General features: G+C 38.8%; 1 protein-coding gene across 1 annotated transcript; it reads right to left on the bottom strand.

Moving 5' to 3' along the window:
- Window positions 1-22,859: 22,859 nt before the first annotated feature.
- LOC149172990 (protein ASPARTIC PROTEASE IN GUARD CELL 1-like) lies at window positions 22,860-25,001 on the bottom strand. Its single transcript, XM_089424478.1, has one exon. It carries the CDS (start codon window positions 24,618-24,620, stop codon window positions 23,166-23,168), a length of 1,455 nt encoding a protein of 484 aa, XP_089280604.1. The 5' UTR covers window positions 24,621-25,001; the 3' UTR covers window positions 22,860-23,165.
- Between the last annotated feature and the right edge of the window lie 1,224 nt (window positions 25,002-26,225).

The following is a 26,225-nucleotide window of genomic DNA, read 5'->3' as shown; positions in this document are numbered from 1 at the left end:
GCTAGATACCACACAAGAAACCCCCACGTGCTTTTCTCTGTCTTGAAATGTGTGCACTGGGTGGACGCACCCCCTGAACGGCTGGCCTGCGTCCCTGGACGCGGGTTCTGCATGGTATACCTGCGGGGACGCACTTTCTGAACAGATTGCCTGCGTCCTTCTTAAAAATAGAGAGTTGATTATCAAGAATAGTGATCTACCACCTGAATGGGTTGCCATCAAGGACAACACCTGAATCATAATGCCAATAGATTTGCCTATCGTTCCTTCATTTTATCAAATTAAACATCGACTTAAGAATTGTAGAAACTATCATGTCTTTTTAATGTGAGTTTAGCCCTGGTTCAGTCTGAGATTTACAGGGTTAGAAAAGGTCTTTGTTTTCTTTCCCGAAAGTTGTTCTCTTTACACCTGTAGCTTTCTCATGTGATGTATGCAACATTTTGGGCAAGGGTCGAAACCTATTCAACTTTAAACTCTCTTTGCCTTGAAGAAATTTGGAAGGATAAGCAATCCAAAAAGTTTCTCAAACTTGTAGAAATATCCTCTTGTCTTGGGAGTCTTTCTGATTTGTCAGGTTATTCTTCCACTAGCAGGGTCAATGGCAATCAAATATATGTGCTTCACTCATGGATCAACAACGTCGCTCTTCCAGGTTGGATCTAGGTCTTCCCCAATGAATGAAAATGTGGTTTCAGATTTTCTATGTCAATCGGGACGCAATAATATTTCGGGATTTGATGATGGTTGCAGAGATGCTACGTATTCCATGGCTCTGCTTCTTGTACCTCCTCTCTCCTTTGTTCGTCCTAGGAAAACAGATTTCTCCAGCGTGGTTATCTCTCAAGAAGTTTCTTGCTTGAGCTCTTCATGTTCTGGGGATCTTTCCTTAGCCTTTCCCTCTCATCCTCGCCCGGATTCCATCGTTGTTACCATTCCTCAGAGCCCTCTTCCCTCCAGCGTATCTACTGACGTTGTTAAGCAATCCTCTACTTTCCCTCCTTGTCGTGATAATAACAATAATAATAAAATTGTTGATAATAATAATAATAATAATATGGTTGTTGTTGTTGTTAATAATAATAATAATAAGTTTTATCCCTCTTCTTGTAATAATAAGGTGGTTAATCTTTCTAGCTTCTCTTTTGACCCTCTTTTCTTCAGCCTTCTAGAGAAAGGGTTAAATTTTCCCTTTCTCCTAGAAAAAAGCTTGTTGATGAGATTACTTGTGACATCCAATTTGGGATTAAGAGTTTACCAGACAACACTAAGGATATCATCAGACAAGACTGTGTAGTTGTCCTTATAAAGGAAAACCCCCCTAAGAGCAACATTAGCAAGCTTGAATTCGGTTCCCTCAAATCTTTGAACAATAACAAGGACATTGTTATTCTCTAAGAAAACAATGGTGGAGTTGTGGCTATCTTAGATAAGGAAGATTACCGGAGAAAAATGTTGGACCACCTTTGTAACAATGGAAGCTACAAAAAACTCAATAAGAATCCCTTAAAGAAGATCTCTAAAGAAGTGACTCTAGCTATAAAATCTATAGCACTGTTAGCTCCTTCAGCGATAAAGTCATCAAGAGTAACCCTATCACTCCTAGGATCTATGGTCTTCCCGAGATCCATAAGGAGGCGGCTCCCCTGAGACCCATTATCAACAATATAGGAGGGTCAACCTATCTTTTGGCAAAGTATTTAGCCCAAAAGATAAAACCCCTTATTAGCCTTACAGAGTCCTTTGTCGAAGACTCTTCATCGTTTGTCAATGAGTTAAAGGGTATAAGGTTTGAGCCTAAGGATTTTCTTATGAGTTTCGACGTGGTATCCATTTACACTAATATCCCCATCAATGAGGCCATTGAGGTCATCAATCGTATCACGGATCCTGATACTGCTAAATTGGTTGAGATTTGTCTTACCTCTTACCTCTCACATTGCCTACATTAAAAAAATCACAAAAATTAATTTAGATACATGGCACGTGTTGATATGACATTTTCTTTAATTAATTATTTGAAATAAAATAATTAAAAGATCATAACTAACTTGACGAAATTCCTTTTTCACAGCGTTTTTCTCGTTAATTTTAACCAAAATCTAGTAAAGATTTCTAGAAACTCAAATTTAAGTTGTTTAATCTATAGAATTCTAGTGCCCCAAAGTTTTTAGGGTGCTAAATCCACTTTTGCATTTAAATAACAAAAAAATATACTATTTCATTTATAAATTAAACTATATCATTATTTTATTTTCATTTCATTATAATTTATATTTTAAAAATACCAATAATATATATATATATATATATAGTGTGTACTACACTCACTTCATTATGGAAATTCCATTATGGTTTCTACCTTGGACAAGTCTTTGATTCTCATGATGGCTTCTTATTCTCATGGTTTTGTTGTAATTATTATGATTTAGTATAAATCTTTGTTATGATTAGTGCCTACTACCATTAAGTTGTTCATCATGCTTATATTTTCATGATGATTTGTGCCTAATAAAGCACGTTTAATCCATTTAGTAAGATATGGTTGAATTCGTCATTGTAATTAATATCTAGTCCGTATGGTCGAATTGTCCACCATAATTCTATATTCATTATGATTTGTGTTTAAATCCACTTGGTAAGATATGGTTGAATTCTTCATCGTAATTAGTGTCTTGGTAAGACATGGTTGAATTCTTCATCGTAATTAGTGTCTAGTCCGTATGGTTGAATTGTCCACCATAATTCTATTTTCATTATGATTTGTGTTTACTCGAGTATGATGGCTGTGGTTAAATATTAAATAAAATATTTTTTTATTTAGATAAATATATAATTTTTATTATATTTAATATTTGTTTATTTTGTTTTAAGTTTGGTAAGAGTATATTTTTATTGTGTTCAATATATTATTCTGTTCAAGGTGGGAATTGAACCAGTGATTTTACATCCATAAGTGTATCAAAGAGTGCTTTAATAAAGTACCCAATCACCATTTATTTAATACCTATGGACATATTTAATATTTAAATTTAAAAGATATTGATAGATGTAGATAAGTTTGTGATAAAATGTATTATTTAAATATTTATCGTGATTTTTGTATATCATATTTAAATAAAGTACATTGTTAAAACATTCCTTACCATTTATTTATTTCTGTCGTTCAAAAGCGCTTTCATCAGATTTTCTGTTGAGAATGCAACAAGATGATGGAGCTTAGTGGAAAGGAATCACCTTCACTAAGTGGGCTCGCAGGCAAATTATGGTGCAAAGTCTATTTTTAGACATATGGATCATGGTCTATGAGTTGCAGGATGTTGTTTATGGATGATTGGTCATGTTGGGAAAAAATAGATGGACTTCTATTTTTGGATCACAGTAGGAGTGATCAGAGTCTATTTTTAAACTGCTAGGCTAAAAATAGAAAAGTCAAATATTATTATCTCATAATAATATTTAGACTATAAACTTTATCTTATCCTCTTCGAGCACTTCAGTTTGAGCTATAGATGTGGCACATGCAGCTGTCAAAAGGAAATACGTTTTTCTTGTGGGTTAGTTGAGCTATTGCATGCATGACATCAGTTAGAACTCAAGCATGTGAGTTCTGTGGAGTTGGATGTTGAGTTGATGGAGTTGTGTTCAGTTTGACTTGGTTAAACTAGTTGTAATTAGTCTAACTGCAAATAGACTAATGATGAGTTGTGTGAATTAAATATTAATTAATTCACTAATTATTAACTCATAATGCAACTGAAGAATACATCAGTTAACTCAGTGCATGTACAGTTCAGTGGAGACAGGTGTTAGAGGTTGAGATTGCTGTCAGTTGTGACTATAGTTGTGCATGAGATCTTGCACAATCAATGGATTGAGTATGCCCATGATGATTGCCCAGTATATGCCCATTATTATAGCCTGTGCTCACGTGATTTTCAGGGTGAGTGATTCTCAAGCATTGTGCAGTGGAGGCAGGCAAAGCAGCGGAGGAGATTTGAACCTGTGACTTGTTCGGATCTAAGCTAGTTTTGTGTGTAACAGGTGGAGATAGTGATGGATACTTGAGAGGAGTAAAGTACTATATAATGTTACATGTTCTCAATCATTAATATATAGATAGTGTGGGGTTTTCAACTGTAAGCTTTCCCCGGGTTACATACTGTGTTAATGTGTGCATGCGATTGATGTTTCATTGTTTTTAATGTTGGTAAATTGATGATCAACATAGAGGAGGTTATGTATTGTGCATGTATTCCGCAATAGTGTATAATCGGGATAATCTCTATGAATAAGTGTTTTTTATTCAAAATTTCTACATGGTATCAGAGTAGTTGATCATCAGATCTATTATTCAGAAAGTGTTTACATCTTATTTCTTCAAGCGAGTCTGTAATCGGGCCAGGTAGCCTTTGGATTCATCCTTCCTTTGGAAGGTGAGATATCCAGTAAAAGCCCATACAGTCAATCTCTGTACAAGAAATACTTTGTTCTCACGAATTCTAGATCAGAGGCGGTTGAGTTTGGAGCTGGTGGAATTCGAATTTGCAGCAATGTTTTCTTGGTATAAATGTGGCAATGTCTTTATACGGATTGCGATTGGAGTATACTCTTGAGGGCAGCTCGAACTATATTGCATGGAAGGACATGATGGAGGCAATGTTGGATGATAATGGGCTGAAGGATTTCATAGAGTCCGATGTCCCAAAGCCTACTGATGCTGCGCAGGTTGATGCTTGGCAAAAGAAAACAGCAAAGTGTCGAAGGATTCTGTTGGAGGGCGTGAAGGATCACATTGTGTCCAGCCTGCATGGTAAGGCTTCTCCATACTTGATGTGGAAAGCTTTGACAGATCTATTCCAAAGCAAGAGCGATCAGAGGAAGCTGACGTTCAAGGATAAACTCAGAAACATCAAATGTGAGAAGGGAGACAGTGTGCCCAAGTAACTCACGAAGTTCACTCAGTGCAGAGATGAGCTAGGAAGTGTGGGGGTGACTGTCGATGATGAGGACTTGGTGAGCTTGGCTCTCCTTGGTCTTCCGAAGAGTTGGCATTCCTATCAGGACTCTGTCAATGGTCAGGAGAAATTTCCAGGATGGGAAAGACTTTGGTCAGATCTTGTGCAGGAGGATATCAGGTGGAATACCAGGGTCGGATCCTCATCAAAGGGAACTGATGAAGAAAATTGTGCTTTGGCTGCCAAAGCAAAGAAGGGGAAGAACAAGAAAGCTTCTCAGTCCGGTGCGAAAGGCAAGAAGCAGGACATGTCCAAGGTGAAGTGCTTTCACTGTCACCAGCACGGACACTATGCCACTAATTGTCCGCAGAAGAAGAAGAACAAACAAGATGCTGGATCTGCAGCAGGAGAGGCTCTAGCCTCGCAGTTTGAGCTTGATTTTTCATTGATCGCATGCTTGGTTTCAAGTGTGATGGGATTGGTGTGGTTCTTGGACAGTGGTGCGTCTTTTCACATGACAGGAGATCGAGATTTGTTTTCTGATCTGGAGGACAAAGATCTTGGAGTGCACATCAAGATGGGCGATGATGGTAGATACAGTGCGACTGGTATCGGTACCATTTCCTTTGAGAGGGAGTCTGGTAAACCCTTCGTACTGAAGGAAGTGATGCATGTTCCAGGATTGAAGAAGAATCTTATCTCTGTGGCGATGTTAAAAGACAAGGGATATGATGTTGTTTTCAGCGAGGGAAAGGCTTTCCTGTGCAGCAAGACAACTGGAGAAACCCGAAAGATAGGGGTTCGAGTGAGGAACCTTTATCAGTTGCATGTAGATGGATGCGCAGCAATGGCATGCAAGGCAGAAGGATTGGTGAGCCGGGATGATGGTGAGCTGTGGCACAGGAGATTGGGTCACCTTCACCATGGAGCCTTGAAGATACTGCAGCAGATCACTACATGGCTTCCTAAAGGCACTCTTGCGCAGTCAGATCAGCGCAAGGGGTGTACTTTGGGAAAGTTTGTGAAAGCCACCTTTCACGAGAAGGATAGTCACGCCACGAAAATCCTTGAGAGAATTCACACAGACGTGTGTGGACCTTTCTCAGTAGCTTCGACAACAAAGCACAAGTATTATGTGATTTTTGTTGATGATTTCTCTCGTAAGTGCTGGATCTTCTTCATGCAGAAGAAGAGCGAGACATACTCAAAGTTCTGTGAGTTCAAAGCACTGGTCAAGAAGGAGTCGGGGAAGAAGGTGAAGGCTCTTAGGAGCGATAATGGTGGTGAATACATCTCTGGCGAGTTCAAGGATTTCTGTAGTGCAGAAGGGATTTGAAGAGAGCTCATAGCTCCCCATAACCCACAGCAGAACGGGGTTGCTGAGCAGAAGAACAGAATGATCGTGGGTGCTGCACGGGCGATGTTGCATGATCAGAGCCTACCCCTTCACTTGTGGGCGGAAGCATGAAATACAGCGGTATATGTGCAGAACCGTTGTCCTCACAGGATACTTGGCATGAGTACACCCGAGGAGGCTTATTCTGGTAAGAAGCCTGATCTTTCTCATTTGAGGATTTTTGGTGCTAACATTTACATGCATGTGACGAAGGATGCCAGAAAAAAGTTGGAGCCGACCGTAGAGGTTGGGATATTTGTGGGGTACACTGATACGCCCCACAACTATCGTGTGTATTTGCCAGACAGTGGTAAGACTGTTGTGCGACGGGATATAAAATTTCAGGAGGAGAAAGCCATGAAGTGTTCGCTTGAGAGGGAGCCACACTTGCATGCAGATGAGGAGCTATTAGTTCCTAAGGATGAGCTCCAGGACATGGATCAGCCACAAGACGAGGTTCATGGAGTGGAAGAGACCACTCATGCAGCGCCAACCATCAGAGGGCGAAAGCGCTTGACAGAAGCTGAGCGACTGGCTCAAGATGCAGAGAAAGTTGTAGGACCACCTACAACCCAACGCAGGCAAAGACAATCACCTGATCAGTACACTGGATACATGGCTCTTGTGAGCAAATGTGTTGTGACTGAGCCATCCTCTTTCGAGGAAGCTGTGGAGAATCCCGCATGGGTAGATGCCATGGTGGAAGAGTATGATTCGATTGTCAGAAACAGTGCATGGGAGATTGTTCCTAGACCGGAAGGAAAATCAGTGGTAGGTTTGAGATGGATCTACAAAATTAAGCAGGTAGCTGACGAGAGTGTGGAGAAGTACAAGGCAAGATTTGTTGCCCGTGGCTTTTCACAGATAGAGGGGATCGATTATGAGGAGACCTTTGCACCTATCACAAGGTATTCTTCCATACGGACGATTCTTGCTCTCTCAGCGCAGATGGGATGGCACATTCATCAGATGGATGTGAAGACTGTGTTCCTCAACGGAGTCATTGAGGAGGAGGTGTACATTGAGCAGTCCGAAGGTTTTGAGATCTTCAGCAGCGAGTCGCATGTGTGCAGGCTCAAGAGAGCGTTGTATGGGTTGAAACAAGCACCACGTGCTTGGTACACACGGATAGACAATTATTTCACCAGACTTGGATTCTCCAAGAGTGAGGCGGATCCTAACCTATACCAGATTGTGGTGGAGGGTAAGTTGCTTATCATTGTACTTTATGTAGATGATTTGATTCTAACGGATGATGAGTTGTTGATACTTTCATGCAAGGATGATCTTGCTAAGGAGTTTGAGATAAAGAACTTGGGCCTCCTTCATTATTTCTTGGGATTGGAAATTTGGCAGCGCAGTGATGGACTATTTGTTTCTCAGGGCAAGTATGCTCGGGAGATACTGGAGAAGTTCAACATGCATGGCTGCAAGCCTGTTGATACTCCTCTTCCTAGAGGTTGGAGGAAGGAGGATGCCACTTCGGCAAAAGAAGCGGATGCCACTGTTTATCGACAGTTGGTGGGGTCGCTTATGTATCTGGTCAATACATGACCTGGTATATGCTATGCTGTTAACCAACTTTCACAAGTTATGGTTAAGCCTACCAAGCTCTTCTGGAAGGCAGGCAAGCATGTATTGCGTTATTTGAGAGGCACATCGGGATATGGTTTGTGGTACAGACAGGAGGATGAGGTGAAGCTATGTGGCTTCACGGATGCAGATTGGGCAGGGAGCCCAACGGACAGAAAGAGCACATCAGGAGGGGTCTTCAGTATCAGGTCAACAGCAGTTTCTTGGTACAGTAGGAAGCAGAGATCCGTGGCACTCAGTTCAGCAGAGGCTGAGTATATGGCAGCGAGTTTGGCTGCATGTGAGGCCATATGGATGAGGAAAATTCTGGTCAGTTTGTTCGGTTCTTACTTGGAGCCTACTGTGATTTAAGCCTACTGTGATTTACTGTGATAACCAGAGTTGCATTAAACTCTCGGCTAATCCTGTATTTCATGATAGATCTAAGCACATTGACATCAGGTACCATCATATTAGAGATTGTGTGCAGCAGAGAATCATGTTACTTTCATACATTCCAACGAAGGATCAGGATGCTGATATCTTGACGAAGGCGCTCACTAGGAGAAAATTCGAATACCACCGAGGTAGGATAGGGGTTGCTGATAATCCATATTTTGTTGAGTGGGAGTGTTGAGAATGCAACAAGATGATGGAGCTTAGTGGAAAGGAGTCGCCTTCACTAAGTGGGCCCGCAAGCAAATTATGGCGCAAAGTCTATTTTTAGACTATGTCTATTTTTAGACATATGGATCATGGTCTATGAGTTGCAGGATGCTGTTTATGGATGATTGGTCATGTTGGGAAAAAATAGATGGACTTCTATTTTTGGATCACAGCAGGAGTGATCAGAGCCTATTTTTAGACTGCCAGGCTAAAAATAGAAAAGTCAAATATTATTGTCTCATAATAATATTTAGACTATAAAATTTATCTTATCCTCTTGGAGCACTTCAGTTTGAGCTACAGATGTGGCACATGCAGCTGTCAGAAGGAAGTACACTTTTCTTGTGGATCAGTTGAGCTATTGCATGCATGACATCAGTTAGAACTCAAGCATGTGAATTCTGTGGAGTTGGATGTTGAGTTGATGGAGTTGTGTTCAGTTTGACTTGGTTAAATTAGTTGTAATTAGTCTAACTGCAAATATACTAGTGATGAGTTGTGTGAATTAAATATTAATTAATTCACTAATTATTAACTCATAATACAACTAAATAATACATCAGTTAACTCAGTGCATGTACAGTTCAGTGGAGACAGGTGTTAGAGGTTGAGATTGCTATTAGTTGTGACTATAGTTGTGCATGAGATCTTGCACAATCAATGGATTGAGTATGCCCATGATGATTGCCCAGTATTATAGCCTGTGCTCACGTGATTTTCAGGGTGAGTGATTCTCAAGCATTGTGCAGTGGAGGCAGGCAAAGCAACGAAGGAGATTTGAACCTGTGACTTGTTCGGATCTAAGCTAGTTTTGTGTGTAACAGGTGGAGATAGTGCTAGATACTTGAGAGGAGTATTGTACTATGTAATGTTACATGTTCTCAATCATTAATATACAGATAGTGTGGGGTTTTCAGCTGTAAGTTTTCCCCGGGTTACATAATGTGTTAATGTGTGCATGCGATTGATGTTTCATTGTTTTTAATGTTGCTAAATTGATGATCAACATAAATGAGGTTATGTATTGTGCATGTATTCCGCAATAGTGTATAATCGGGATAATCTCTGTGAATAAGTGTTTATTATTCAAAATTGCTACATTTTCAAAATAGCATAGCTTACAAAAAAGATCTCAATAGTCCCCGCTCTCTTGGGACAGACAAACATTGTGAGATTGGGGACTGGAGCATACCAGTGAGGACAAATTACATACATTATTTCCGATAAGTGTTGAGGCCTTAGCCTACTAACATAGACACAAAAAGAAGCCTGAGTTGACAGCAACATGTCAGGGAGGGGTGGGGAGGTATTACAGGAGGCGCTGCAAAAAACCCAACATGGATCATGAATGTGGAAGTCGATGTGCTCCACTCGAGCTTCCAAGTTGCGAAGATGGTCATTGGTACGTCGTTGACTATGCCGGAGGTTTTCCAGTTGCTCTAGGATTTCACTCTGACTATACTGAATATCTATCAGATACGCCACAATCTCATTGCGGTCCTCATACATGTGGTCCCTAAGGATATTGATATCAAGCTGAAGGTGGCGCAATTGCTCTACTATAGTGTCCAATGAGGTCGGGGCTACAAGGTTGCCTGGAGAATTGGTTGGAGAAATAGCCTCAGTGTCCTCGGTTTCTCGACTGGCTGAATTGGCGGAAGATGAAGAGTGCCCAAGCTCGGGACAACCAACCTGAGCTGGTTGACCCCTCCCTCGGCGAGGATGGCCCCATTGGTGGGGCATGTTAAAATCAACAGTAGACGATGGAAAAAAACAAGAGGAAGTTGTGGAGGACGTTGTATCCCACCTGCAAAAGATGCAGCCAAACCCAAAACCACAGGGCCATTGCCCTACTACCATATAAACTTCCAAATTGCCACCAAAACCCAAAGAGGCAAATGAATCTAAGACCTCCCAGACCGGAGCACAAAGCGGAGAAGCCTTCGCAAGCAAATTTAAGGCATACCACTAGCCGCGAGCGCAACCCCGATTGGGGGAGAGGAGAGTGCAGCGTCTTGCACGAAAAGGAGTAATGCCAAAACCATGAAGCCAAATTCCCACACTTAAAACACCATTTGCACACCTAAGAGAACTTAGAGGAGCCCGTGCGGACGAGGGAGAAGCCAACAATGGCCATCGTTGTTGTTGAAGCGTTTGAAGGCAAACAACAATTGTCCAGGTTCCAGGATCCCAAGGGCAGACCAAGAGGCAGTATACAACTCGCGCTTGGAGGCAGACCACAACTTCCTTGCTCCTCAGCCGAGACCAACACCCAACACGACGCCATGACCCCAGACCCAAGCACCTTCACAAACCTTCAAACCCAAATACATCTCATGAATTGCTGAACTGAGACGCAAACACTGCCTACCGGCGAATTTAAGCGTTGGGTGTGAGGAAGGCCTCATCGTGTTGTAGCAATGAATGGAGATGCGGAATGTCAAGGTCTATCAATACCGACATGGAGGAAAAGTTGACCCCGGAAACCTCACACGAGACAGACATTGAAAAAACACCCCATTGACAAAAACACCCTTTACCATTTCATAATAATAATAGAAATCTAATTAATGTATTATAATTTTAAAAACTTATTTAATATAATATGAAATAATTAGACATGTTATTATTAATAAATGTACAGCTTTAGTGGAATTTTCAACCGTGTAAAAAGCTTGCATTTCTCGTGAAAATGGTACCCACGGTAAAAATAAAGATCTTATTGGATGCCTTATCCATACATGCATTTTACTTGATTTTTAATATTAAAAAATTATTTATTACCATTAAAATTATTTATACTTTTATTAAATTTTTATAATATAATAATTTTTACATTATTATTTTTATTTTTATTAAATTTCTAATAATATGATAATTCTTATATTATTATAATTATATATGCATAAATATAGTAAAGTGCCAAGAAGAAGACTTTTAATATATCGGGATATTTAATGATTTTATTTGTTGTCACATTTGGATATAGAATACTCAATGATTTAATTTGGCAAGGCATTTGGATATTGAATGATTTAATTTTCTGAAAAGATTTTACAGTGCATAGATTGATAAGTTAACTGTGAAATTTAAATATAGTAAGTTATTGAACAGTTTAGTTTTTAAAAATGGGTAATAAATAAGTTATATTTTACTTTTAGATAATTAAGAAACTTTACCAAAAATAAATTAAGATTTTGGATTACACTATTTTGATAATTATCATTCATAAGAAAGATCTAGAATTAAAAGTAGTACTTTGATGATTAAAACATTTAGATTTGATATTACAGGGCTATAACCTTAACCCATTAATAATAATCAACCATAAAATGTAAGTTAAATATTATCAAATATTAATATACTAATAGTAGTTAATGAAATTTAAATTTGTAAATTTTAATCTCATATAATTAATTGCAAATAATTTTTTAATTAAACAAAAAAAACATGTAATGGCAAACACATTAAAATAGATTTTATTATAGTGAATTTTAAATCAGAGAACTAATAAGATTTTTTCAATATATATTTTTATATATGATATTACAATACTATTAAACACACATGGAAAATAAAGACAATATGAAAGATAAATCATGTGAGTACATTTTTTTATTAACAGGAGATATACATTTATAGTACATTATGTGACTCTTGGGTTTCAGATCCCAAGGTCTCTTGGACTGCTTTTGTCCATTCGACTTCCACACTAACCCATTGAGGATTAGGTGTCCAACATTCCCCCTCTTAATCCGAAGGGTTATGTATGAGTCCAAGAAGAGAGCTGTAATAAAAAATGTGCAAAAAATGCATGGCAGCACTAGGCTGAATGTGCTCTATGAAATGTTGGTATAAAGGGTGGTGGTTTAAGGATGACCACCAACACTGGAACGCTTAGTGCAGTTCCCGGAACTCTTCCAAAACTGGCAAGAAACTGAAGTTTTCTGCTAGAGGAAGTGATCCTATTGTTTTAAAGAGGGAAACCTTCAACCATAAAAGGGAGGTCTCACCCCACATAAAGGTAAAACTTCAACCTGAAAAGGGAAGTCTCAACCTGTGATGGTTTAAGGATAACCAACAACTCTGGAATTCTTAATGCAATTCCTGGAACTCTTCCAAAGCTGGCAAGAAGCTGGTGTCTTCTGCTAGAGGAAGTGTTCTCAATTGTGTTCCTGGAATTCTTCCAAAGCTGGCAAGACGCTGAAGTCTTCTGCTAGAGGAAGTGTCCTAGATTGCCAACTGAAGGCATGTTCAGGCATCTTTGTCTCTGGCTACAACTCTAAAACTGGTGTGGCAGGTTGTGGCTCAGGCTCGCTTGATGTGACTTTGAAGCTTGTAGATGACCATCATTTCCCCCCTGTTAGATACAAGGTGAGAAGATGGAGAAAACTCAACTGCAAGACTGTTCAATATTCTGGAACAAGTTCTGACATGTGTTTGGAATATCTTCTTGGCTGTTGATGCCCATTGCTAAGAAGCGATCCATCCAAGATGAATCTTTGTTCTTGCAGGACGTTTGTTTTTGAAGCATCTATGTGAAGAATGGCTGGTTTTATGACAGTGCTTACATGGATGAAGATCAAAACAGTGATCTTTCAAATGGCCAACTCGATCACAGTGTTGGCATTTCACAATCTGTTGTTTTTGTTGTTGCTGTGGAAGAGGGGCAGAATCTGGAACAGCTGAAACTGAACTGTCATAAGGAGTAGGTGAACTGTCATGAATGAATCTAGCACTCTGAAACTGAATGGGCTTGGTATAGTTTGGAATATGAAAGGACAAGTCCTTGTCATATCCAAGACCAGTTCTGTGCTTGTTGTGGACAAGTTGTTCCCAAGGTCTGATGATGGGCTTGGGAAGTGCAGATTGAGTTTCTGCATCTGCATGTACAATTGCTGCTTTATCTGAATGAACTGTAACATTATTGACTTGCTGTTTATGGGAGTCTGTTTCAATCTTCTGAACAGAAACAGGTTCAGAATGATGACTCCACTTGTGTAATTCTTCCTGCTGTAGCTTTGTCTCAAGCTGCAAAAACTCTATCTTTTCTTGTGCATTTTGTATACATTTTTGAATGTCAGCAATAATGTCTTTATTGATTATGATTGCGCTGTCAGCAGTGGATACGATTAGAGTTCTCAATAACTCTAATATTCTTTCAAGCTTAGCCATTTTTCTACACCTTAAAAATCCTCCAAAATCCCACAGAAAAATGTCAGCTGCTAAATATCTTCAAGTTACACAAAGAAAATCTTGCAGATTAAAGAAAAACGCAGGGCAAGCGCTGGTGGCTTAATGAGCAGACTATTGCAACTGTGGCACTTTTCTTTGTATCCACAACAAATATTTTAGTTCCAAAATGTGGCGGCAAGATTATTGATATTGTCAGCATAGATTTGAGAACGGAAGAAGAGAGCAGATGTTTTTAATACCATCAAAAAAACACTCTTGTGGAAATTCTTCTTATAATCTTAATTGGTTCATTTGCTACTGCACTGCGTGGATGGTGGTTTGCATCATCTTTTGTTGCTCGACCGAGAAAAGATTTATTTCGACATCTTATTAACAACACTTCAATAAAAAACTCTGATATGAACAACCTTTAAGAAAATACACTAATTCGGTCTATAATACCACGAAACTTGCTAATTAGGAATCAAATCAATACATATCTTCCTTTGATCTGTATGCGTTCTCTAGCGCTACCAAACCATTTCACTGTTCTGCAAACTAGACAAGTCGCTCTCTATTGCTGAAGAGCAGTTTTCGTTTTCCGCCGAACGGGAGGAACTCCACGCTTTTACCCAAATTTACTGGCAAATTCACACTATGTAGAAGCTATCTTTCAGATTAAAACCATTTCACAATTAATCAATCACTGTATATGAGAGTTTCAATTCAACAATAATCCAATTCACAGAAAAACAGAGCAATTTTGCATATTACAGATGGACTTCGACGACCAAATAATCCATCACGTCAAATCTTCGGCCTTTTCTGAGGGCTCAACAAAGCTCGAAACTCTGATACTCTCCAACGACGATGAAACCGTTCTAAATTATCTTGATAAGAGGTCCAGGGTTCAAAATCCGGGACAGGCAGTGACGGATTATGTTAGAGCTTTGTTTTTCATACTGGGAAGGCCCGCCAGGGAGGACAGTTCTTCCAGGTCGGCGAAGCTTCTCATGCTCCTTCCTAACGGGGACACATGCATACAGCTTGCAGCATATGTGAGCCACACAAGCAACGTATGGGAGCTGATACACCTGATTTCTGACGGCGCCAATGTTGTGGTCAACACACATGGACAACAATTAGTTCCAAGAAAACCGAACCAGAAGATGGACAGTAATTAGTGGCAACAAAACCGAACCAGAACCCACTCTCGATGAAGGAAAGCAATTGGTCAACAAAATGGCAACATTCGATTGGTGCGAATCGGTAGCAATTTCACAGATAACCAAGAAAATCTCTCGGTGGTATGTATAAGTTTTTAGGACAAGAAAACTGATGATAAGTGAAAACCGAACCGAAGATTTACCACCTTGAATTGTCAAGATCCACAAGAAAGACAGAGGATCCCACTATAATGGAATCAATTCATAAAACCTTAAATCTGAATTGTTAAGGTCCACAAGAAAGAGAGAGGATCGGAATATAATGGAATCAATTTGTAAAACCTTAAACCTGAAAAAGTTTTTACAACTAGTAATCGTCAGGCCCCCATCTAAAGACAATCTCAGATAAATTCTACTGGCAAACTTCACTTCTTTCTTCTACGGCTTGACACCACGGCGCAGGACAGCAGCAAAGAACCACGGGTACCCAAAACTACCAAAGTTTTATGCAGTAGTCGAACTAGCAAGGAATCAATGCATTACAACCAATGCACCATTACCAATCAAACATCATATATATACATTCCCAATGCCACAAAATTTCGTTGATATATGCATGCTCGCTCGAGGTCGTCAGAAGCTGTGTGGACTTTACTTGAACCTGAAGCCGCCAGGTCAACACGCTGTCGTTCAATATTCTCATAGGCACATGAAGGTTCTCGTACGCGCCATTGAAAGAAACAGAGCAATGTTTAACAAATCATTCAAAACATATCAGCCTTCAAACACAACATAGGACACAACAAAGCCTTTTAATGAGTATGCCCATACCAGTGTCCTTGCTCACATATGTTGTTATGACACACGGTTCACTGTATAGTCAATCCAATGACTAGGACCATATGCGTCACATACAATTTGCAGGAGCGACCAATTCAACTTAGCATCGTTCAGTTTAAGTGCTTTAGATGTGCCGTATGAAAAGTAGGTCTATGTAATTGGTCCAAGACAACGAACAGGGCGCTGCTTCCTTCAATGGTGCACCAACCATGGATTCATTTAAAATTTCCAATTACATCGGCCTTCAGAAGCTATTCGAGAAATGAAAATACAAGAATGATTCCAAGCTACGAGCAGGTATCCTTGTGAAGATCTGCAATGCCACTGCAAATGGGCTACTTCGAACACATAAGGGAACCTGGCGAGGCACTCAACACCCAACGCAGTCCATGGAGGGATCTCATTTCCCGCACTACGTGTGGAAATCCTGATTCGAATTCAATGATTCTTGAGAAGCCGCAAGTGACTCAGTGGAGGCGTAGCGAAGGGGATTCATACCACCAGATTCGGAAAATGGCATGCGTTACAATCGGCTGCATGCAACCAACTTGATTACACTGTTCCTCTGGCCTGTGAGGAATTTAGAAAAACGTATTAAACACAGTCATATGGCAGAGGTGCGCAGCACAGGAGCAATGGACAGAGATGTCAGTCAGGAGTAGCGTTAGCAACAAAAACGTACACAGTGACAGAGATGTCAGTCAGGGGAGGCAACGGATTTCTGGCAGGCAATGGCAGATAACACTTCAATGTTTAAATCAAAGGGCCAGCGTTACAAATTGAGGAATGCGCAGAGGCCATAGTGAGGGATACATTGCAGTCAGAGATACGTTCTTGCTAGGGCAGAGATGGCAGGTCTGAGCAATGAGCGTTTTTAGAGCATAGGTGAATAAAAATAGCGCTGGAGAAATAACAGATTGCAGCTAAAATTTAGCTGAGACAATATTCATGAGAAAATATTCATAAAATTTATGGCAGAAATAAACTGCACAGAGAGGCCATAAAACAAATGGCTCAAATTAATTATGCAGGGCAGGAATCGCCTGCTCTGATACCATGTTAAACACACATGGAAAACAAAGACAATATGAAAGATAAATCATGTGAGTACATTTTTTTATTAACAGGAGATATAGTACATTATGTGACTCTTGGGTTTTAGATCCCAAGGTCTCTTGGACTGCTTTTGTCCATTCGACTTCCACACTAACCCATTGAGGATTAGGTGTCCAACAAATACAATATAAATGTATGAATTTTAAAGAAAACTACAAAACTACAGGGAAACTAATATGTATCACACCACTTCTAATAAAAACTGTATTGAAAACAAAAAAATAGACACAAGAAAATAGCCCAAATTTTTTTCCAAGTAATTGCCTTGGGATTTTTTTTCCAAGTAATTGCCCTGCACCCTCTAAGAGGAGGCTACTGCCCCTTGTAACCTCTAGCTACTCACATATTGTAGGAATAGTCGTATAAAGAATATAAAATATACTCAACAAAACCCAAAAAGGAAATACTAATCCACCATAGACTTCTAACATATTTGTAAACAGTTAGCTACTAACAAATACACAAATAAGCAATTTAATCCTTGGAGAATTGGATAAGGAATGGTTTATTTATAAATAAAAATAAAAAATCAATTCATAGAAATTTAATCAAATAGACAAATAACCAATTTAGTTTTTGAACAATTCGATAACGAATAATTATGTTCATAATTGTGTTTATTTTATAATAAAGTTTCCCAAATTTTAATTTAATTATTAAGTGAATAGTAAAGATTTAATCTTCATGGAATATTTGTTTATGGAATATTTATATCAAATGTAGTAATGCCTTTTGTTTTTTCTTTATTAAACATATTAATTAAAAAAATACCATATAAATGTGTTTTTTTTGGGTATATGGTATTAGTAAGCCATGCTATAGGCCCATGAACTTATAGCAAAATCTATTTACAAATTAAGAATTTCCATACTAAAGTGATCATAAATCTAGGTGTTTTAGAATCTTTAAATGTTTTTTAAATGCATCTCTATTTCACTAATAGTTTAATTTTTTACAATTAATAATAATAATAAATTTACAATTTAGTTAATCTTTGCAATATGAAATGTACTATGAAGTAAGTTTCGCTAACTATGCTAGATATATGGTCCTGAGAGATCTATGAAATGTACCATGTGGTAAGTTTTTTTTATGTAGGTATGCTAAAAATGCGGTCATGGAGTTGGGTGAATGCTACTTCCATAAAATATTGGTACCATACAGATCTACTGGAAAAGAGTGTCAAGAGAAAAGAGTGTCAAGAGAATTGATCCTGTGAGCTATCTATGTTACTCATTTATTTATATGATTGTGCTAATTTGCTACCACATTTGAATATTAAATACTGGATTATTTAATTTGCTACTGCATTTGGATAATAATGAATAAGTTAATTTCTTGTTAAAATATTGCCCATAGGCATGGTCTATTTGGGAATAGGGTTTATAAAATTTCGATTCTTAAAACAATAAAAATTATAGATGTTGTAGACTTAATAATTTCAAAATATTCTTACTATCCAACAGATGAAATGAAAAGCTCACAAACCATTTTTCTGCTTTTGACCTCCACTTCTATGGTGGCATTACAAATTTTCAAAATTCCAAATGGTACATAAGAATTTTAATGGTTGTTGTCTTTTATCAGTGATTTTTCTGCTTTTGACCTCCGCTTCTATGTTGCCATTACAAATTTTCAAATAATACAAGTATTTTGATGGCTATTACTTTTATCAGTGATTTAATTTATATGATTGTACTAATAACAATTAACTATGAAATTTAAATAATAAATTATCTAATTTTAAACTGTAAATTATTGAACAATTAGAAATAAGTAGTAGAACACTTCATATTTTTTATTTAGATAATTAATAAATTTTGCTTATCCCTCTGAGGTCTTGACCTCCTTGTATATATTTTTTCACCTTTTTTAATAGAATTAGTATTTACGAAAAAAAATTAAACTGATTTTAAATTTTATATCACTACAACTTAATAATTATCATAACCAATCACATTTTAAACCAACCAACCAAGAAATTTAAACCTAACATATTTTAATAATTATCATAACCAATCACATTTTAAACCAACCAACCAAGGAATTTAAACCTAACATATTTGTGAACAGGCTGCTGGTTACAAATGTACAAATAAGCAATTTAATTCTTGGACAATTGGATCAAGAACGATTTAGTCTACATTTACAAATAAAAAATCTAGTTTGAATATTTGTCTTTGAGACTACTCCAGATCATTTTATTGGAATTCTCTTTATTTTCTTAGTGTTTGCTTTTTTTGCTTTGCTAATACTCATCCTCACTGAACCGGAAGGAAAAAATTGAGATGACGAAACCAATGAAAAACAGTAGGAAATCAGGCAAACACTTCACTGTGAAGAGAATCACTGGACATGAAAAAAAAACCCAATGCTGTGCCCTTATATTTTCGTCATATAAACATTGTTCTTTGTTTTTCATCTGTTTTTTTCTCCAGCAGCAATATCAGAAACAAAAATACTACACAATTGAATTTTCACAAATCTGAGAGAAACAAAAATACTACACCATTGAAGTTTCACAAATCTGAAACATAATAATAAACAAATCTGAAACACAATAATAATGTCATAAAACATAATTGAATGTAAGATTAATTTATATTTATATATATTGGAAAAACTTATTATAATTTGGTAGTTGTCAAATCAGCAGTGATCACAGATATTAATAGTTATTTTTTTTTTCTGAGTAAATGCTAAATCTATTAAGAAGAAAAAAGATTATTTACAATGAGGTCGAGACCTCAGAGGGGGCATAGACCGGCCCTCTGCCACAGAAACTGGAAAATGCTACCAAACTTGAAGGTTAGACAGTAACCCACTGGAGAATAATTATGCTTGGACTATAACCTCTGCTACTTAAAGCCTGAGAGTCGCTGCTAGTGAATAGATTGACCTTGCAACTTGGCTACAAAACAAACCAGAACTAGCCCAATACATAGAAAGCACTACAGAATTGACTACTGCAGAATTGACAAAAGATGACTAGTCTTAATACTGAGCAAAAGCTTGAGATCAGACTCGAAAACAAAGTTACAAAAAGACTTAGACAGAGGACCAGAGAAACAGGAAACTTAAAACTTGGAGACAGAGGAACCATTCTTCAAGGAGCAGGCCGCCTTACACATCCTGTGTTGGAGAGTCTGTATCATTCTTTGCCGGTCTGCTGGACGAGGCTATCCAGGGTACGAGCCCGTCATTTTCAATTCCATCAGTTTCGCCTTCTGTGGGGGTAACTAAATGTAGAACGCCGTAGTCTTGATGAACAGGTTCGCATTCCAGAACGTCGCGCTGATTTGAATCTTTTTGCTGCATGGAGGCCTCAGGGACCGGGGAGTCTTCCTGCATGTTATCCGCAGTGAACATCGCCCCCTCCATCCCTCCCTTGGGGGGTACTATCTCCCTAAGTCTGCGAGGAGGAGGAAATGGCCTGGTCGCTGGGGTGATCCTCCTCTTCTGCGAGGATGATGGTGACGCTGGCGGTCAAGACCGGCCTATTAAGCCTGCTGTGAAAAGTGAACCTGGACGATTGAAATGAATTATTCGGGAGATGGCGAGCTTGGCTGGAAGGAGGTGAGGACGGAGAAGCAGAGGTAATAGGAATGACGTTCTGGGGCGTGGAATGAGAAGCTCTGCCTCTAGAAGCAGAGGAGCCTCCTCTGCGAGAAATTCCTCTGCGGCAAGGCATCTTCAGAGTTAACCAGCGACTCGGACAGTGGAAAAGGCGGACTTGCAGGGAGAGGGGTGGCGAGCAAAGGCAACCAGCAGAGAGAGGAGTGCGGGCGCTCTCCCAATCAAACTCGGCGAGGCGAGGAGGCGGAGGGTGCAGAGGGAGGGGGTGAAGCTTATCAGCAGTAGAGCTAGTGGTCCTAAACCCGTCCAGGTTTAAAGGCCTGCGTCTGGATGCTCATACCCAGCGCTCATTAATGGCGTACCAGGCGAACCTCATTCCAACCCCTCACTGATATATTTCACCTGCCATGAAATCTGTCTGCATGAACGCCGGACGAGTGGGAGGCCAAGTGCCTTAATGGCCCTCTTAACTTAAGCAGATATGAGTTGTCACCCGCATCCGGGTACAAATATTAATAGTTATTATTAGGTAATACAAAGTACATTATCAGCAGACAGATATTACTAGCTATTATCCAGTAATGCAAAATACCTTGTCACTATTATTTAAGGTAAACCACACCCCCTGCAATTATCTAGTTGGTGATCCATTATTATTGTTATTCAAGGTAAACCACACCACCTGGAATTATCCAGTTAGTGATCCACAAAACTGTTATTCAAAGTAAACCACACCACCTGGAATTATCCCTTTGGTGATCTATAAAACTGTTATTCAAGATAAACCACAGCACTTGGAATTATCTAGTTGGTGATCTATAAATCTATTATTCAAAGTAAACTACACCACCTTTATCCAATTGGTGATCCATTATCACTGTTATTCAAGGTAAATCACAGCACTTAGAATTATGCACTTGGTGATCGATAAAGAGACAGCCTTTCCCTCTTGCCAAATGAATCTGAACATTGGATAATTAACCTGTTTTCTTGTTAACCTGTTTTCTTATTAACAAGATGAACCTTTTAAAAATAAACTCTTAACAAAAACAATTTTAAAATATACTTATTCCAAGCTTAAATTAAAAAGTATATAATATCCCAATAAAATGGTTAATTTTAAATTTAAGAATGAAATTATAAATTTAAAATGGTTAATTTTATTTATAATTTTGTTTTGACATAGTAAATCCCAACAAAATGGACCAGGAATTTTTAAATGCTTTTTAATGCCGAGTCAAGGGAGCTAAATCAATCTCCACAAACAATGAATAGCTATATTAAAAACAATAATAAAAAATAGAATTAAAAAAATATACATATATATTTGTACAAACAAATTGAAAAGGGTAGTCTGTTAAGGTGGAGGAGAGGTAATTAAAATATAATTTTGTATAAACAAATTGAAAAGGGTAGTCTCCTAAAGTGGAGGAGAGGAATTGTCTGACAGTTAAAAGTGACCAGAATCTGGGCAACAAAATTTCAAAAAATCTTATAGAAGCACTGTTTGATTCATGTTTTTGATGATGGAAATAAATTCATGATAATAAAAATAAATTCAGCACCATCAAAAATTGATAAAAATAAATTCATGATGGTAAAAATAAATTAAGCATCATCAAAATATAAAATTATAAATTTTAATAACTTTTATTTAAATTTACAAAATAACTTTTATTTAAATTTACAAAAATCTCTACTGATATTACCAGCCATGGAAAACAATAATTTTAAATATTACCATGGAAAACAATAATTTTAAATATTACCAGCCACGGAAAACAATAATGTAAAACAAAAGAGTCCGACTATGTCCAAAAGATCACATGACATCTCAAGGACAACCTCACAGGTTGGGCCCAAGAATTCAATAATTTACTCCTGCCACCGCTGCCACCAACATCCCCACCACAAATCATACAAACTTCATCCACATTTTTTAAATTGCAGAGCACTTTAGCATGATACAAATTATTGAAGTTCTCAACGAAAACCCACCATAAAATTATCACTAAAAGCGAGAATAGTATTCAATTAAATTTTAAATTTTATTATTCATGGCCAGAGAGAAAAACAGATAAAAGTGTGATGCAAATATAATATTTCGTAGTCTGATACATTAATTAAAAAATTAAAAAAATCCTATAGGGCGAGTAACAAATATAATGGGCCCAAGAATTCCATTATTTACACTACTGCCACCGCTGCAACGAACACCCCCACCATAAATCATACAAACTTCATCCACATTTTTTTAATTGAAGACTACTTTTGCATGGTACAAATTATTAAAAGTTCTCAGCGAAAGCCCATCAAAGAAAAAAATTAACAAAAGCAAGAAGAGTATTCAATTAAATTTTATTATTCCTGGCCAGAGAGAAAAACACAAAAGTGTGATGCAAAAATATTATTTCGTAGCCTGATACATTCATTAAAACATTGGAAATAAAAACTATAGGGCTAGTAACAAATATTACAATTCCAGACCAAAGCATAAAATATAATTTAAAAACATTTACAGCATCGACCTGTGCTCTGTTTTTCCTCACATATTTAATTCAATTACACAAAGGATTAATAACTTAAAAACGAGATCTGCAACAGTCGTACATAGCTGAGCTGAAATTAAAAAACTAGGTTATTTCCCTTGACGGAAATCAGCGCTTGTTCACAGCAAAACCCACTTGATTTTGACGGGAATCAGCACTTGTTGACGGCAAATCCCACTTGATTATTAACCCGGTCAAACGAAACTCGGGTTCCCTGCTGCTGAATATTTCCGACAATAGACAGACTCGACGACGTCGGCGCAAAGGCGAAACAGAAAGTGCCCATCGAGTCGACGGGAACCAGATAATTCTTCGCCGGAAGCGACATACTGCCGCCGCCGGGAAAATGGAAACCGACGGTCGGCACGTCGACGGAATCTTTGGAGGAGAGATCGTAGCAGGTGTCGAAGAGCGAGACACCATCAGTTGACGGCAAATTCTTCGTCCCGGCTCTGAAGGCATCGCGGAGGGAATCGTAAGCGGCAGTCTGCAGTCGCGTGACGGCGGTCCCGGAGTCGACAATGACGCCGCCGTTACCGGAGGCGTCGATGCCGAAGACGGAATCCGAGATCGAGAGCATCTTGCCGCCGACGCTGATTCCAGAGAAGGAGACATAGTAGAAGGTGTCGAGGCGGCTGTTCTTCAGCATCGGCGCTACCACGGCTCCGTTGGGCACCGCGGCCCGGCCGAACTGGAGAGTGCTCGAGGATTCCGAGTCACGGTCTACGAGACAGTAGGAAAATATTTTACCGCTTTCGTCCGTTAACTGCGAAGGGAACGACAACGCCCCTCCGCCGAGGCCAAGAAGCCCCGAGGCACCGACGAACAGTCCCTCGTTATCGTGGCCACAGCCGATGGCCATATTCGGCACCGTTGTGCCCCCGAGTGTTAGCGTCTCCGTTGCGAAGTTCCCCAACGTGTACGACCCGTCGCCGTAGCTCACCTGGTACATGCAGCTCCCGTTGCGACTGCACCCCGAGACGTCGAGCTCCTGGCAGAGGCTCGCCTGGCAGCCGACTAACTTAAAGGTCGAAGAGGACGCCGGGGTGTAAATGGGGTCAGCTTGCTGGTAACAATCCGAACAGGGGTTGCACTGGATCCAGCTCACATCAGAGCCGGTGTCGAGCACCATAAGCTGGTCGCGCTGCGGAGAACCGACACCGATCCGGGAGAAGTATTCGCCGCTACCTTGGTCCATGCCGGAGACCACGGGGCTCTGGAAGTCAGACTCCGACATGGTAGAAGCCGATGAGGAGTCGGGCCTGAGACTCGAACGTTTGATCCCGTTCACGGCAAGCTCCAGCCGTGAGTTAATGGCGGCCACCCGTGCCGCATCTCGCTTCAGCCTTTGCTGCATGCGTTCCTTGTAGCTAAGTTCCTTACCATTACTGCTTCCCTTCATTGCATCTCTGTGAACCAGAGGGATCGACCAGGTTTTCACCTCAAGGGTTTCCCCCTTAGCAGTTTCTACAGCTTCCCCCCTGGCAACTCTCAGAGCGGCCTGCACATCCAGAGTACTGTATATATCCTTCTGGGCCACCAGCTCTCTGCCAAAAACAGGGCTCAACACGGCCAAAAACAGCAAAACAGCGCCTAAGGTCTCCATTCTGAGCGGCAAGCAGCAGCAAAGATACAGCAGTGTGGGTTTCAGAATATCGATATACAATGTATATATCCTCGAGATACACTGGATATTCAACACACGGCAGTGACACGATGACTAAACTTGAAGTAGGTAAGGGGCATTTACGCACTCAACCGCTAAAATGGCAGGAGTTTTAGTGGCTCAAGGCACTCTGCTGCCACCACCAGCTAACAGATCCCGGAAAAGAGATCCCTTTGGCAGGGATATTAATGGCAGCAACCCTGCTAGAACCAAAACCCTCCCCCCGTTATTTCACAGAGGCAAGCCTAGAGAGCTCTATTTTCCAGGCCAGAGCAAGGCAAGTGAAGGGACTTGAGGGGTGCTCGTGAAAATAATAGAGGCGGGCGTGGCTATCTATGGATTCGAAGCGTGTACCATGCGAACAGTGAGTCCCGCTGCCGCATTAAAAAACAATATCACATGATATCCCAAAATAAAGTACTTTTTGTTCGGACTCTCACTCTACCCCTCATTTCTATAAAACAATGGTTTTAGGTGGCCAACATTTTCACCAACTCAAGCGTTAACACACTACTCTATTATACATTATGCACCCATGGCGTAAATATATACATTATGCATGCTCCGTGTGTTTGGCCGTTGAGCTAATTGCTTTGTGATACTTGTAGTTTAAAGGTTTTATAATAATAATCAATTTCCCTCTCATATCACACATGAATTGTACTAAACCAATGTATACTTTTTTTTCATCAGGGCGTTTAAATCGGTTGAATTTATTGTTGAGAGTCGTGATGGGTGAAGATTATGGCGTTTAAGATAAAATCGTTTTCCCAAAAAAACTATATTAAATAATTTTATTATTTTTTATATATAAACAATGAATTTATAGTTTTTAATTAAAAATAATATTAAATTATTTTTAAATATTAAAACTAGTTATTAAATGAGTTAGATTAATAATAAAGAATGAGGTTTTACTTTAGTTTATTAAGCTTCAAATTTATTTCGAAAATTATGAAAATTTTGATTGTAAATTTGTCATAATTGTGAAGATTAAGATTTTGGGTGTTTAAGGGGTTTTTGATGGTATTGAATCTATTTTCACCATAAAAACAATTAAAACGAATTTTATAGTTTTTTTATTAAAAATAATATTAAATAACTTTTATATATTAAAATTTGTTATTAAATGAGTTAGATTGAATAATAAAGAATGAAATTTTAGTGGTAGTCTAATTGAGCTTCAAATTTACCTCGAAAATTATGGAAATTCTAGCATTTCTTTGTAAATTCTCGGTTTTTAATGGCGTTGAATTTATTTCCACTATCAAAAACACGATTAAAACACTCCTAAAAAATATTGTGGATTCCAACAATTTTTTGTTATTGAGACAAATTTCAAGCCTTGGTGTGTGTATATATATATATAATTGCAATCAGTTATTTATTAGAGTGGCTTTAGGTTTGAGATCAAACTTACTAGTCATTATTATAATTTATTTTTACATCCAATAACTTGAAAGTAAGATATATTAATAATTTTGATTTAGCTTCTAGGGCACATTGGAGTGGACCTTTGTCCCATAGGGCATCTATCTTTCTAGT

This window comes from Pinus tabuliformis, chromosome 4_2 (genome assembly GCF_031772625.1).
Source record: "Pinus tabuliformis cultivar Carrire ecotype Pingquan chromosome 4_2, CPIR1, whole genome shotgun sequence".
NCBI lineage: Eukaryota > Viridiplantae > Streptophyta > Pinopsida > Pinales > Pinaceae > Pinus > Pinus tabuliformis.
Note: the sequence above shows the minus strand (reverse complement) of the source record. Positions and strands in the feature narration are given on the sequence as shown.